The sequence below is a fragment of the Eptesicus fuscus genome, chromosome 15 (genome assembly GCF_027574615.1).
Source record: "Eptesicus fuscus isolate TK198812 chromosome 15, DD_ASM_mEF_20220401, whole genome shotgun sequence".
Lineage (NCBI taxonomy): Eukaryota > Metazoa > Chordata > Mammalia > Chiroptera > Vespertilionidae > Eptesicus > Eptesicus fuscus.
Genome location: NC_072487.1, coordinates 22,387,507 through 22,404,408, shown reverse-complemented (window position 1 = coordinate 22,404,408; position 16,902 = coordinate 22,387,507). Strand labels below are relative to the sequence as shown.

Here is a 16,902-nt window from a genome sequence, read left to right as displayed (position 1 = left end):
GGTGTCGGGGGCCCCAGTTCCTTTCAGATTCACAGATGGCGAGGCCCAAAGGAGAGGCTCCCTCCCCTGGGACTGTGAACAAGGAGATGAGATCCCATATATAGATAGCTGCCTTGTGGGAAGGGAAGGCAGGTGGTCAGTAGCCAGGCAGTGTAAACACATTTGTTTGCTTGAATTATGTAGTGCTAATGGTGTCCTGCCTTCACTTGGGTTTTGTGTATTTAAGAAGGCTCCCGGGAAAGGCCGGGACCCAGGGGGTCATTAGCTGACACTTTAACGTCTGAGAGTGGAAGAGCAGTATTAGTGAAAACAACACATTCTCTGCCTGGACTTCCCACCACGGTTATTAGAAGGACCAGACTCAGCTAACATTTGCAGTGCATCTGCTTTGTGCTGGGATAAAATAGACCAGATGTGTGTTTATGGGAAGGGAAAGGCAGAAATAGAAAGATGTTAACTTTGTTGAGCAGAGGGCTCTCCCTCATACTCAGACGTGGTTGCGACTGTTGATTTTGTGTGGTGGCAGAGTAAAGGGAAACTCACAATTTCCAAGCTATTCCCCTCACTTCAAGAATCAAACCCGGGGTGCTAAATTCACAGCTGGTCAGATAAACTCTTTCAATTGTTCACAAATTTCTCAACAAGATACTAAGTAGTAGACTGATGCCCATCAGTCTTCACTGGGGTTGGGGAAGTGTCTCCCTATTGATTTTTTTTTCTTTTCCTAAACAAAGAGCCAGACTTGCAAACGTGGATTCTAAGAACCAGGTTTGATAGCTTTGGGCATGATGCTGGCTGGTCAATTCCTTACATTATAGAATCCACATTATCTTCCTTATTCTATGACTAGGATAGATAAAAAAAATTTTCCAGGTGACTATCATTCAAAAACATCGTAAATCAGGCCAGGATATGATAAACCTGTCCACAAAACTGAAACCCCAGAATTGAGTCCAATTGACCTTCCACACCATTTGAACAGTATTTCCATGGGGAATCAATCCAATACTTGCTTATATTTCTGCCCTTTTAGTTTAATCACCATATTCCTTACTTTCAGTAACACATGCTGGGTCATGCTCCCTACCACATTTTTTACTACTGATTGTTTTCTTTTTGAAGACTTAATCAGCCCAGCCAGTGTTGCTCAGTGGTAGAGCATTAACCCATGAACCAAGAGGTCACCAGTTCAATTCCTGGTCAGGGCACATGCCCGGGTTGCAGGCTTGATCCCCAGTAAAGGGCATATAGGAGGCAGCTGAATGATGTTTCTATTTCTCTATTCCTCTTCCTTCCTCTCTCTAAAAATCCATAAAAACATATTTAAAATAAAACAATAAAAAGACTTAATCCCATTGGACTCTTTTTCAGACACGTGTTCTTTTTAATAGTCATGCCCGATTCTGTGAGATAAAGCCTACAATGATAAGCTATTTTTAAATGGAGCATCATTTTTCCAGAATTCTATCAGATGAGATATACAGGATAGGCAAAAGTAGGTTTACAGTTGTTCATATAGAAAAAATATAACTAATAAATATTAATACAAGAATAAACTGTTTTGAGTACTCACAACTGTAAGCCTACTTTTGCCCCACCCTGTATTTTACTTGTACCAAATACCACAAGACCTGTGCGAGTGGTACAGTTGATTCATACTAAATGAGCATTAGCGTTTGCCATTTCTTTTCAAGTATTTTTCTCACTTGATTCTGAATTCCCCTGAGTAGCCAATGCAATAGACTTCCCAGAGCTGGCCACTCTTCCCTGATTATAAATAAGCATGGAAGCCAATTATGATAGGTTTCTTGATTCTTTCTAAACTTTACCGTAGTGCCTAGAGTTTCATTGCCATCAGACACAGCATCTAACATTTCCCCACAATGAAGACTGTCCCAGAGATTCCACTTGGGGCCTCAGGTGACTTGGCTCGGAACATAGGATACAATGGAAGTAATTCTGTTGAATTAAAATTTGTAGAAGACTCAGTTTGTTAGATACTAGAAGATGATAGCAAATGATAAACACTTGGTTCTTGCCCTCAAGCAAGTTGTAGAGTTTTGCCATACATTTTAAGTAACTTTATTACATTAGCTGTAAGAATGTCAGTTATTCACTTTTAATTTCCTTTTGTCCTAAACTCCCTTCTTCTGATCTTAATTTTGGTCGTTTACAAATGCCATTTTAAAAGGACTCATGGAGAATTCCCTTTTGCTGATCTGTCATTCCTGTTGGGAAAATGTGCAAATATTCCAGCGGGTTAATCTAGCCAAGGAAAGCCGCTGTGATGAGAACTATGGTGCATAAGTCTGGCTTCATCCCGTCTTTCACAGGTAAGGGCAGATGGCATCCACCTTTCGCCACCTTTCATTAATCCGAACGCTAAGCATGCGATACATTGCAGCTTACTCTTAAGAGCAGAAACGTGTTGCAGCTTTCGGCAAAAACATGCTGCTTCTGTGGGTCCTCAGTGACACAGGTTATCTGGTCGCCTCCCAATTTGGACGAAGCCAAAAGGAGGTAGGTCTGGAGGGGGCCTCCAGACCCAGCAGGAAGCTGCTGTGTGGAGAGAGCACCACAAATTGGTGGTGGGCTTAGTACCAAACGCCACAGAAAGGCAGGCCTGAACTCCCACGTGCCCAAGCCTGCTCCGTCCACTTCTTGGGAGAACTGCCTGCTGTGTGAGAGTCAGTGGGGCCAATCTCATAATCCATTCATTCATTCATTCATTCCAATTAACAGCTCATGCTCAGCATGATTGAACTCTCTGATTTCAACTTGACCTGGTTTTCCCAAGCACTGAAATGTCTTCAGGACCCGGTTGAGCTCCCAACGTGCCCCTGAGGGGACAGTAACAAGCCACGTCTTCTGTCCCTCTTAGACTCTCAGAAGGGAGCTAAAAAGTGGTCTAGCACTCTCTGAGGAAAATCAGAGAGGCCACGTTCTTTCCTGAAAACCCCAGACCTAAATCAACAAAAGGTGAGAGGCAGTGTTAGGGAAGAAGGTGGGCATCGGAGTTAAACTGAGAGACAGAAAAGGGAAGTTGGGTTGTTGGATTTGCGAAGGAAGTCTGCTTAGGGTGCATGCCATTGCCTCATAACTACCTCTCTTTTCAAAATATAGAACAGCAATAGTGTTGAGAGACTTTAGATCAGTAATCGGCAAACTCATTAGTCAACAGAGCCAAATATCAACAGTACAACGATTGAAATTTCTTTTGAGAGCCAAATTTTTTAAACTTAAACTTCTTCTAACGCCACTTCTTCAAAATAGACTTGCCCAGGCCTTGGTATTTTGTGGAAGAGCCACACTCAAGGGGCCAAAGAGCCGCATGTGGCTCGCGAGCCGAGCCCTGGTTTGCCGACCACTGCTTTAGATTATTTAAAAAGAGCCCAAAAGAAGGCAGATTCTTTTCCTCTACAAAAGACAAAAAAATATAAAATAAAACTAAAAAAAAAAAAAATGAGGGCAGATTAGAGTAAGTGGTTTCTTCTTGAACCTTTTGTCACGATTTAGTTTACTAAATTATTAAAAACATAGACCACTCCCCCATGCACTGCCCTCCCTGCCACTTGCGATGGAAAGAACACATCAGAAAGAGCTCATTCCCAAAGCTGCTCCACTCATAGGACTCGTCGATGGGTTCATTCATTCATACAGCAGGTATCTGAGTGCCAACTCTGTGCCCAGTCCCGGGGATAAAATGGTGAGGCGATCCTTGTCCAGGCCTGGTGGATTTGCAATGAACTGTGGAGAGACTAGTTTTTTTCAAAATAAGTTACACAAGGAACAGCGAGGCAGACACCATTCCTGTACTAAGCAGGGACGTCCAGATCCATGTCCCAAAGACACAGTGAACTGCTACACTGTGTTTCTGCTCATTTTATTCACAAGATATTCGTTAAGTTCAAGGATGGGCAGTAGATATGCAATCATTTCCTTTTACGTTTGATTAGGTATTAAATATATGTAGTAACAAAATTCAAATGATACCAAGTATACAATGAAAGGGAACCCTTCCTCTGACCTCCCAGGCTTCCCATCCTGCCATGGAGCCAATCACTGTTATCAACTTCTTTATATGGAATATTTTGAAGTTTTCACCTGTCCTAGGCTGAATTATGTCTTCATATGTTGAAATCTTAACCCCTAGTGCCTCAGAATATGACCGTCCTTGAAGACAGGGCCTTTAAAGAGGTAATTAGGTTAAAATGAGGTCAGTAGGGTGGACACTATTCCAATAAAAATGGTGTCCTCATAAGACGTAAATGGTGTCTTAAAAGGAGATTAAGACAGAGACACACACAGAGGGAAGACCATGTGAAGATACAGAGAGAAGGTGGCTGTCTCCAAGCCAAGGAGAGAGCCCTCAGAGAGAAATTGCCTTACCACCTCCTTGATCTTGGGACTTCCAGCTCCAGAACTGTGTGAAAGTGAATTTCTGCTGTTTTAGCCACCCAGTCTGTGGTACTTTGGTATGGCAGCCCCAGCAAACTAATTATATCACACTAAGAGAACAAACGGTATAGCCAATGGAAAAGAACTAATACCAAATGGTGTCGCATGTCACAAAAATCCCCCATTTCCTCCTTTAGGCACTGAGTGACCTTTTAACATCTGATTATTCTGTTTGCAGATTCAGTCATCTTATTGATCTCTGTCCAAAACTGACTTCGTGTCCCTAAACATTGCCCGTTACAATAACACCTGCTCTGCCTTCCTCATCTGGCTCCTTGCCTTTCTTTTCACCCCTGGTCCAACTACCACTCTGCACGACTTCAGTGACCACCTGGATGGGTCTGATCCATGACTTACCATCGGTATCACATGATGTCACATCCAATACCTGGCCAAAAGGTGATGACTCCTACTCCAACTGGTCTCCCCATCCCGTTACATTAAAAAATAAAATAAAATAAATATATATATATAATTATTGATTTTTTACAGAGAGGAAGGGAGAGGAATAGAGAGTTAGAAACATCCATGAAAGAGAAACACTGATCAGCTGCCAATAGGGGATGTGCCTGCAACCAAGGTACATGCCCTTGCCTGGAATCGAACCTGGGACCCTTGAGTCCGCAGGTCGATGCTCTATCCACTGAGCCAAACCGGTTAGGGCCCTGTTACATTTTGACCCCGGTTATTGCCGGGAATTACTCCACCTCTAAACTGTGGCTTCCACGTTCCAGTCTCTCGTACCATATTCTGTTGTTTCAGTGCTCTCCCACGCTATTCCCACAGCATCTGTGTTCTGCTTCTTCCTTACAATAGTACTACTGCATTTGTAGTTAAATCATTATTGGTGTGAACGTTTGTCTAACATCTGTCTCCACTTTGGATGTAAAGTCCATGAAGGTAGGAGCTATATCTTTCTTAGTCACCATTTCAGGCCATAGAACAGTTCCTTCCATGTAGCAGATGCCTCAAAACATTGGTTTAAAAATAATGCATGAATGAAATCTGTAAGTTCTCTGCTTCACTTCCTTCGCTATCCAGGTTGTATTCATGGCCATTTCTTCAAACTTTTGCAATATTCCTAACTCTATTGCCCCTTTTCCTTCTCTGGTATGTGTCCAGTAAAATTCCAGCCCAGAGACACCCAGCTGTCCACCTTCCTGGGGTCACACCTGGGCGGTAGAATGCTGGCAGAAAGGATAACAAAATGGCAAAAATTGATTCTACATAAATTAACTATCTTCAGTCTTCACTGAACCTTCAATTCTGCCCAGCAATCTTTCTCATTGCTCTAGTCAACTCTCCTATTTTCCATATAGATAATTTTAAAGTTTCTCTATTATTGCAAACCATTGACTGCTCTGCCTCTTTACTAATTTTAAGCAAATGATCTCGCCCCTTCTTGCTCAGGGAAAGATAGGAGCCATCAGATGGGACAGTTTCCTCCCATTTGACCATCAACCATACCAACTGATTTCTCCTTTCCACTCTGCTCTTGGCATTCCATCCTGCCCAGCCTACTTTATCGAATAGTCTCCCCGCTTATTGTCAAACCTCATTCACTCCACTGGCTGCCTCCCATCAGCATTAATATAACGTTTATTTTGATTATTTTAAAAATGCCTCTTGATTTCATAAAAGGTTTCAGGTTTTGCACTTCAGTGTTGTCTTTTACCTTCTGAGGCAAATTTTGGAAAGAATTATCCAAACCCCGACTCCACTTTCTCTCACCCACGGACATATCAACCCACTGAGGTCTTGCTTTTTGCTCCAGGAAACCTTCACATCTTTCTTCCCAGGATCACCCACACCTTCTTGTAGCTGTTGGAACTCTCTGAAACATTTAACTCATTTATCATGAATTTGGTCCTAAATAAAACGGAGAAAGGAAAAAAGGTCAGAACAGGCAAAAGAACGATGAGAATCCTGAAGTCTTAAGCTACAAAAGCAGACCTGCTATCCAGCCAGCTCCCTGGGTAATAGAAGATTTCACTCATTACACCAGGGTCAGCAGTAAAGTGCCTTATTGACTCTACCGTTTAGCGATTTCCCAGACTTGGCTTAATAGGGGTGCACGTGTGTCCTCCTAACCAGGAAAGCAGGCTCCTTAGAGGCAAGGTCTCTGTTGGACAGACACTGTCAGCCGCGTTGAGAACAGAGGTTGTGCTGAACACATCTGCCTGTCTCTTTCCCATTCCTGGCCCCTCACTCTACACTTAGGAGGTGAGTGAACGTCTGCTTTAACGTACCCGATCCGATGGAAATGTGGACAGAAACTTCTGACCCACGTCTTCAGTGTGCTTTACTTTTGAAAAGGGATCTCTTTGTCCTGGAGAACATATCCTTAATTCTCTGTGTCTAGGCCCTATTTTTAAATCAAATTTCCATAGAATGTGGGAAGACTCAGAATACACCTTTATTTCCCCACCTGGCCACAGGGTCAGAGTAGGTCTTTGAACTTCGTCTTACCCACCACTGTTCCCAGGCAAGTCTCTGCGGAAGGAGAATTACACTCCCAGCAAAGGCCACTCAGACCCGAGGACTCACAGTCTGTGTCAGTTAACTTGACGCAGGTTGTAAATTGTTTTCCTCCAGTTGGAAGATGGGGGTGGTGTATCACCAACAGGAAGGAGTGGAGGGGCATCTGTCTGAGAACCGTGCCCCCACTGGCCACCTTGCCAGTTTCTGCTTATACGATGCAGGCAGCTTGGAAGAACCATATTGTCCCTATAAGTTCATAACACATGAACAAATGATTAAAAACACATGGAAAACAGTTCCACCGCTAAGCTAAAATTCAGATGGGAATGGAAAATCAACTTGCAAAGCTTTCAACTGACTCAGGGCCAAATGTAGGACAGAATGCGAGGAAAAGTTGCCAAAAAGAGAGAGAAGTTGGGGAGGAACGCGAGCCGTGGATCGGAAACCTAAAACAATGACACCTTGTATTGACAAGCCTTCTGAGGCTCTCTCCGAGCGAAGGCACCAAAATCAACTCTGGAAGTAGTAAGACCATTTCAGGAAACGTTTTGGACGGATTTCCATTTTCTACCCTCTATAAATAAAGGTTGGCTTGACTCTCTTGGCAACACCTATGCAGAAACATAATGTTAAGTATCTGTAACATAAATATTAAAATATTACACATTTTTCCCTCCGAGGTGTGGGGATTAAGTAACACGGTGGCATGAGACAAAGTGTGAAAAATCATGACAATAAAACGCAAAAGCAAAGCAGAACTTTCCAGGAAGCCTTGCCTTCCGCTGTGTACTGACCCTGAGCCCGCGAGTTTCATAAAGCTCAGCTGGCCGTAGTCACATTTGCAAAACTTCAACTCTTGATTCAAATCTGAAACTCCAAGTAGCCTATTCTTTGTGGCCAGGCACTGAAGTGGCCCAAGGATTGAAATGGGTAGGAAATCTGTAGGCAAGACAGTGATTCACTGGGAACCAGTGTCTGCTGGTCTTTCCTGTTCTTTAGCTTCTAGCCTGAATCCTTCCTGACTCCCATATACCCTGAACCACCTTTCCCTTCACTTAGCATCATTTTAGTCTTCTTTGGGGGCCTGATGAATGCTCAACATATGCAACAAGTGTGTTCCTCACATACTGAATGCAAAGGGACATTCTGAAAATCAGGCTCCATGGAAAAACCATTCTTAGAAAACATCCCTAAGTCCTTAGCAACAAACAATCCTTTAGCAAAGCAACCAATCCTTTCTGTCACGTGAAAAAAAATGATCCCTACCTTGACTCACTTTATAATCAGATCATCGATATGAACTTTGTCATACCTGTCACAGTTTGTAGACGTATCATAGATCACGTCTGAAAGTAGGGCATATTGGAGTTCTAAAGAGAGCTTCCTCAGTCACCCAGATTTCTTCCGAAACTGGAACTATGGTTCAACACAAATGTGCTAACATGTGGGAAGTTCTCACCTGTAAGATGGAACTTAAAATCCCAATTCTCCTTCCCCCAGCTCCTCCTTCCCTGCTTATGGGTGAGAACAAGCAGTGTTTGAAGTTTCACCTTCCTCCAAGTAGTTTGCACCCCTCTCTCTCTCCAGCTTTTAAAAAGATCTTTTTATGGAGTGACTCCTATGTCCCAGGTATATTCTTTATAGTTTCACATTTAACTTTTACAGCAATTTTTCTAGGGAGTTATAGGTACCCCCATTTTATAGACGAGAAACCCAAGTTTAGGTAGTAGAATTGAGATATAAATCTACCTCTTGTTCTTCCCTATCAGTCTGCCTGTTGCAACATAGCTATTAAAATGGTGAATGTATTATTTTGTATTCTGCTATTTAAAATTAACATTATGTGATAGAATTATTATTTCAATGGTGGTAATATAATATTCCATTAAGCATTCTTCTTTAATTGGACATTTAAATCATATAATTTTGCTCCAATTTTTAGTGCCCTGAAATAAAGTAGCAAGTAGCTTTCATTTTCTTTTAAAATATTTCTGCCACTTTGTAGAAATGATTTTGGTTTTCTTTCTTTATTGAAGTATAAAACTGACATAAAATAAACATGTATATGCATGTATGTATATCTGTGAAACTGTTACTATAGTCAAGATAGTGAACAAATCCATCGCTCCCAAGTTTCCTTGTGTCCCCTTACAATCTCTTCCTCAGCCCGTTCCTATCCTCCTCTCCCATTCACAGGTTAACACCTGATTTCCTTTCTGTCACTATAAATCAGTTTTCACTTTCTAGAATTTCCTATAAATGGGGTACATACACGCTATGCATTCTTTTTTGTCGGGCTTTTCACTCAGCATGGTTATTTAGAGAATCATCCAGGTGTTGTAGCAATATCTCATTTGTTTTTATTCCTGAATAGTATTTGAAATAATTGTTTAATCCACTCACATGATAATGGGCATTTGGTCGTTAATGGTTTTGGTTGTTACAAAGCTGCTATGAACATTCATGCATAAGTCTTTGAATGGAAATATGCATTCTCTCCTCTTGGGTAAATACCTAGGAGTGGAATGGCTGGTATATGTTTACCATTTTTTAAAGAAACCACTATTTCCCAAAGTGGTTAGACGATTTTATATTTCCACCAGGAGCGTGTGAGACTCCCAGTTCTTTAAAGCCTTACCAATACTTGATATGGCCACTCTTTGTAATTTTAGCCATTTTAATAGATGTGAAACACTATCTCATTTTAGTTTCAATTTACAATTCCCTAATGAAAGTATGTTGACATATTTTCATATATTTATTTGCCATTTACATGTTTTCTTTGATGAAGTATTGGTTCAAATCTTCTGCCATGTATATAAAGTCTGGATACAAGTCCTTTATCAATATACTAGAAGCCAGGTGCATGAAAATTCATGCACTGGAGCGGGGGGGGGTGTCCCTCAGCCCAGCCTGCCCCCTCTCACAGTCTGGGAGCCCTCAGGGGCGGGAGGCGACCTGGCGATCAGGGGAAGGCGATGCTCCATCACACCTCTGCTGCTGCCTCTGCCAGCAGTGCAAGCCTTGGCCGGCCCTGGTTACCTGAGCCTCGGGCAGCCCTGGGCGGCTGGGCAGCCGCCATCCGAGGCTTGCCTGTGCCTCAGGCTGTCCCTGGGCAGCTGGGGGGCTGAGGGGGCTGGGGGATTCTGGAGGCAGGTGCACGGAGTGGCCAGGCCCATCTGGGGGTGGGCCTGGCCTTGCTGCGCACCTGCCACCCCGACGGGGCTGAGGGGACTGGGCGCCGCCATCTTGTGGCTGTGGGCACCACCATCTTGGAGGGCAGGGCAGTCAATTAGCATATCCCCTTCTTATTGGCTATGGGCACCTCCATCTTTGTGACAGTGTGAGGGTCAATTAGCGTATTCCCTCTTTATTAGATAGGATGCATAGAAAATATTTTCTCCCATTCTATGGCTTGTCATTCTCTTAACAGTGTCTCAGTGAAGATGTACTACCTTTTGTATATATTATTGGATTTGAATTGATAAAATTCTGTTTAGAATTTTTCATCTATATACAAGAGGGGAATCGATCTGTTGTTTTCTTTTGTTATAATATTTTTGTATGGTTTTCAGAGTAATAACTGGCCTAATAGAACGAGTTAGAAAGTAGTCATTTCTCTGCCATTTTCTAGATGAGTTTTGTAAAATTGGTTCTATTTCTTCCTTAAATAGTTGTAGAATTCAATAGTGAAGTTATCTGAGCCTGGAATTTTCACTGTGAGAAAGTTTTAAACTGTAAATTTAGTTTTTGTAATAATTATAGGTTACATGGTTTTAAATTTTTTGATTGAGCGTTGATAGTTTGTTTTTCAAGGAATTTGTCCATTTTATTTAACTTGTATATTGGCACAAGCTGTTTATGATAGTCCCTTATTGTTTGTTTAGTAGTGTAAAATCTCTAGTGATGTCACTTGATATAACTTCTCATTCCTGATATAACTTCTCATTTTCATTCCTCACTCATTTTTTCCTGATTGGTTTGGTTGGAGATTTACCAGTTTTATTGATATTCTCAAAGATCCAGCTTTGGTTTCATTAATTTTCTTTATTGTTGCTCTGTTTTCTATTTTATTGATTTCTACTGTAATAATTTGTTATTTCTTTACTTCTGTTTTCTTCTTTTTCTAGTTTCTTAAGGTTGAAACTAGAGGTTAAGACCTTCCTTCTTTTCTATTTAGGCACTTAGTGCTATACAATTCCCCTAAGTAAGGCTTTAATAGCATGCCACAAACTTGGATATGTTGTGTTTTCATTTTTATTCAGTTCACCATACTTTTTAATTTCCCCCTTCACTTCTACTTTAACCCATGAGTTAAACAAATCTATAATTTAGCTTCCAAACATTTGAGGATTTTCTAAAGGTGTTCCTGTTGATTTATAATTCAATTCCATTGTGGTCGAAGAACATATTTTGTGTGATTTGAATCATCTTAAATTTATCGAGGCTCATTTTATGTCCCAGAAAACAGTCTGCCCTGGTAAATGTTCTGTGTGCACTTGAACAGAATGCATCTTCTGCTCTTGTTGGGTGGAGAGTTCTATAAATGTCAATCAAGTTAATTTAATCAATATTGCCCTCACTTCTACATCCTTACTGATTTTCTGCCTTCTTGCTCTCTTCGTTACTAGGAGAGGGGTATTAACATTTCTGACTATAATTACGGATTTGTCTATTTCTCCTTGCAGTTGTATCAGTTTTTGCTTCATGTATTTCTAAACTTTGTTACTAGATGCATAAATGTTTAGGATTATCGTGTCCTCTTGATGTATTGGTCCCTTTAAATGATAAAATAACCTTCTTTATCCTTGGTAATAATCTTGGCTTTAAAATATACTCTGATATTAATATAGTCACTCCAGCTTTATTTTGACTAGTTTTAGGACAGTATATCTTTTTTCTTTTTCATTTTTCTTCTGTAGGGTAAATTAGGATTGATTGCCTTTGGGAAGCAAAAATATAGAGAAGGATAGAGCAAAAGGTAAACTCATACTTCATTGCTTGGAAAAAGCACTGCAGGTTACCGTAAGGCCTTTAATTAAAATGTTGGTTTATTTTTGTTCCTTTCTGTCTTAAGAGAAACTAAACTTTATTGCCTACTAGAACATAAGACCTATAAAAATGTTCAAAAATAAACAGTTATGTGTGTAAGTTATGAGGACAGTATATTCATTTCCTGCATGATCCTGTTCTAAAGACTTGTAAAATTAATTTAAAGAAAATCATGGCATTCAGGCCATTACAGACATCCAGACACACTCTGAATCACTAACAGTTCTCCCCTTGATTAATGGAGAGAAAGGGAAGGAAAATCACTAACACAGTACTGTAAATTTAAAAATATGTTAAATAAGCATTCTCTCCCCCTTAACCAACCATATAAAACAAGATAAACAGAAACCTGGGTGAGCTATGGGACAAGGACTGGGAAAAGTATCTTGGATGAGTCAAATACATCAAGCCATTTATAGCTTTCTAAAATAAATATTTTATGGTGATTTTAAATAACACTTTTATGGAAGTGCACTTCCTATAACATAACATTCACCATTTTAAAGTGCATACTTTAAAGGTTTGCAGTTTATTCACTATGTTGTACCACCATCACCACTATCTAATTCCAGAACATTTCCACCCTCTCAAAAAAGAAACCCCTTACCTATTAGCAATTAGTCCCAATTTCCCCTTCTCCTCATCCCCTGTTAACCACTCATCTACTTTCTGTCTTTACAGATTTGCCTGTTCTGGCCACATGCAATACTAGTATGTGGGCTTTTGTGTCCACATTCTTTCACTTACAGTATCTTCAAATGTATGGTGAACTTTATCATATCATACTCATTATTCAAATATATGTTAGTTGACAACAATAAAACCACTTGCTCAAAGTGGTAATAGATATGTGGAATAATTAGAAGACCCAAGTTCTGGTGGTGATTTCTTCCCACTTTAACTTTCAAGGACTTTAGTCTCCTCTGTTGTACAATATGGATATCAGGTGAGATGATATCAAAGTTCTCTTTTTTTAAATTCCTGTTACTCCAGACATCTCAAAGACACAGAGAGACATACTAGTACTCCTGTCTTTTGGGGGAAAAGAATAATAGCTATAAAAACAATTAGCTAGATTTGAAAACTTTAGTTTCTAACTCAATCTGGAGACAGGACATTTCAGATAGCTGCTGTCAATAACACTTTGAGCTGATTATAAACTCACTGAGTTAACAGCAGTGTCATAATCAGGAGTGAAATACAACAAAAGACAGGCTGAGTGGTTTTTATCAGTGTGTGTTTTCCTCCATTTCTGAAAAGAGATGATGTAATCAGTGATTTCCTCTGTGACATCTTCCCTGATAAAAAGCTACACACACACACACACACACACACACACACACACACACACACACACATCAATTAGAAATTTGCATATATGAGCTATTCAGGGTTGGAACTCATGAATTCAGTATTTGTTGAATGAACAGTGGATGAGTGGCTGGGTGGCTGGGTGAAAGCCATATAACTAAAGGCTGAGCTAAAAGTAAGAATAAAAAAGATGCCCTAGCCAGTTTGGCTCAGTGGATAGGGCGTCGGCCTCTGTACTGAAGGGTCCCAGGTTTGATTTCAGTCAAGGGCACGTACCTCAGTTGAAGGCTCAATCCCCAGTCCTGGTTGGGGTGCATGCGGATGGCAACTAATCATTGTGTCTCTCTCACATCAATGTTTCTCTCTCTGTCTCTCCCTCTCCCTTCCACTTAATCTAAAAAAAAAAAAAAAAAAAAAATCAATGGAAAAATTATCCTCTGGTGAGGATTAACAACAACAAAAAAGACGTGCTGAGTTTTCTTCTCCATCCCTTCTTACAATGGATAGAATAAATATAAAATGTTGAAAACTAAAGGAACAGTGGTTCAGAAATGTTTATTTTATTGATTTTGATACAATAATAGATACAGTACATTTAATATGCTGCTTTTTTGCAGAAATTCATCAGCACCAGTTCATGGTTTAAATTATACAGAACTGTACTGTTAATGAAAATAGGTGCATGTTACTTGGGGCTGTATTGAAAATTAACAAAAGCAGAAACGTAAATAAATGTCACCCGGTTCATTTTTATCACTCCTTGCAAGGAGATAAAATAATGTTTTACAAGTTTATGCTGAGCAACTATATGCTGTATACATGTCTGTTTTGTTAAAAACCAAATATCACAATATTCTGAAAAGCTACACACTATTGTGTTGGGTTGACGCCCTTGGACAAAGTGGGTCTCTTCCTGAGTTAGTCATCAGTGTGGGGAGAAGAGCGTGGTGGCTCCAGGTCCTTCTTTCTGGTGCTTTTCTTCTTAGCTACCATCAGTCCCCTCCTCTTCTTACTCAACCCTCCTCTCCTCTCTTCCCTTTGCTCTTCTACAATCTCCCATTCCCATTCTACCATTACTCCACTTCCTTCCTTCCTGCTCCACCCAGAACCCGAATGGCGACAGTGACCAATCAAGGTGGAGAGAACCATGACAATCATTTAATTCTTCCCCCGACCGGGAGTCAAGCCCAATCTTGAGAAAGAAGTGAAGATCATGATGAATACTGCCCAGCGCCCACACTTGCCTGAATTTTTATATGTCACTTCTTTCAATTTCTTGGATTTTTACAACTTGATTAGTGCTTTCATGATCAGGAATATTGTTAGCATTCTTGTGGTATTTCTAGTTGCTATAAAAATTCAAAACAGTCTCTCTTTGTGCTAACGTTGCAATTATATTTAAATAGCACTGTCACTGCAGTTATATTCATTGTATAATAAAATCTACCATGCCAAACAGGTTCTACGTGGTTGCCATGGTTCTGAATTTTCAGTTTTAAATAGTTGATGTAGTTCTAGAGTTCCAGTAGGAAGGTGTGGCCCTTGAATTCCTCATTCCTTGAACTTTTTCTTTCTCTCCTAGGATGTCTAAATCTTATCTCAGCCTCTCTTTATAAATATTTCTATTAACCAAAATCTTGATAAATGAGCAGAAATAAAACAAGCTTGTGCTGTTTTGCATCTAGAAATTTGACTGAATTTCTTCAGTCTTTTTAAGTTCTGCCCAAAGAATTATTATAATAAACCCTGCACTGAAGCACTGGTCTTCTGGGCAACCTCATTTTGATTCTGAAGTTACTCTGGTGCTCATGTAGCAAGTTACATTTGGCACAACCATATTTTTTAGTGATTATGAAAAGAGGAAAATGTTGAGTAAATGTTTCAGAAATAAACTTCCAATTTCCTGTAATTAAACCTTGATTTCAGAAGGGAGTTCTTATAAGTCTGCAACATGTTTCACCACTACAACGTTTCACTCAGATGACATTATAAATTAACAAGGTACCTTTACATCAGAGAATCGCGTCATCATGGCATTTCTACAGATATTACAGGTTTAAGGGCTCAAATTTGCATCAAACTCCTTTCTGAGAGTATAGGCTTTCAAGGGCTTTGTTTTCAGTATTTTTGTTGTTCTTGTTGTTGTTATTGTTCATCAGCAGAGTTCACTGGGACACTTCTGAGGAAGCCGTATTTTTCTTCCATATATTAAGCATCATTTATATATACTCTTTATTCCAAAATGTCCTTGACAAATCCTGATCAGTATTATAAACATAAATGAATAGAGAGGCTCATGTTCCTTCAAATTTCTCATGACTCTGTAAGGCTGGGGAAATGCAATCATTAGCCTTGGAATGGCACAAGGCCAACATTCTTATCCCGAAAGGAGATCTGGCTCCTGAGCACTGATGGGTAGACCTCCTAGAGGACAGGTAGCCTCTGAATTCTCACCTGAACTAGAGCTTTGCAGATGAGCTCCCATCGGCAAGATTCTTCCATCTAGAGCTTTCCCTTTTCACCACAGAGAATGCTCCTGCTGGTCCGCAGCCTCTTAGCTCCGGTTTCACACTTGAAAGGGCTCCAAAGGGACAAAGCAGCCCTCGGCAGTCCCACCCCGATGGAATGAACTAGGGTTAGCCTCCCTCAGCCCCCAGGGGCAGAAGCCCCTGCAGTATGGATTTCACAACGGACTCATTTGAAGCGTTGGAACCCAAACACCCAAAGGCCATGACATTGGTGCCGACTGAGATACTGAATGGGGTTGGGGTGGTGGTCTCCTAGAATAAGCCAATCTTGTTCCAAATAATACATCAGGCATTTATTTTGGAAAAGTACTGAGATGCAAGAATTGTATCTCTTCCTGTAAGAAATATTCATTTATCAGTCTTCCTGAAGGTATTCATTTATGTCCTCTTTTTTTTTTTTTACTAAATAAAATCAATCATACACTATGATAAAAAAAAAATGTACCAAGTTAGTCATGACACCTTGTTTTCTATTGAGCAATATGCATGGATCTTGTCAATAAATAGGCGAGAAATCCCACTGGGTACCTGGAAGGCCAGTTGCATTCAGAGTTTCCTGGAGCACACATAATTGTGAGCTTTGCTCTTCCTACAGTCCTTGGTTTGCCATTTTCCTTGTCTTTGAACCAAAACACAGTTCTTGCCAGGCTTTGAACGCCGAGGGGGCCCCCTGCTCCAGTTGGTGAAGGTGACAGGCTCACCGCCAATCCACTCCCAGCGGCCAGCATGCACTTTGTTATTCAAACCTGATGTGAACCAAAACAATGTGCCAAACGATTTTATTACATTTACACTTGGATATCATATCAGTCTATTGTTCTAAGCTCAGTAGCCACGTGCAAACATGGGCCTATGTTCTAAAACTCGGGATTGGAACTGGGGATCCTCCCACAAGGCACAACTAAGCACATAAGGCTTTGGGGTTTGGCAGATCTAAATTTAAATCCTCGCTCCAGCACGGCCAGTGTGGCTCAGTGATGGATCATTGACCTATGAACCAGGAGGTCACAGTTCAATTTCCCAACAGGGCACATGCCTGGGTTGTGGGCTCAGTCCCCAGTGTGGGACCTGC

At 40.7% G+C, this 16,902-nt stretch overlaps 1 protein-coding gene across 2 annotated transcripts in view; it reads right to left on the bottom strand.

Moving 5' to 3' along the window:
• Nucleotides 1-16,376: 16,376 nt before the first annotated feature.
• Nucleotides 16,377-16,902, bottom strand: part of FREM1 (FRAS1 related extracellular matrix 1) — a 125,119-nt gene continuing 124,593 nt past the window's right edge. Inside the window, exon 36 of one of the 2 annotated variants that reach the window (XM_054727281.1) lies at nt 16,377-16,576. In XM_054727281.1, coding sequence (XP_054583256.1) covers nt 16,377-16,576 — 200 coding nt within the window. The remainder of the gene's footprint in view (nt 16,577-16,902) is intronic. The other variant, XM_054727282.1, reaches the window with a different exon arrangement.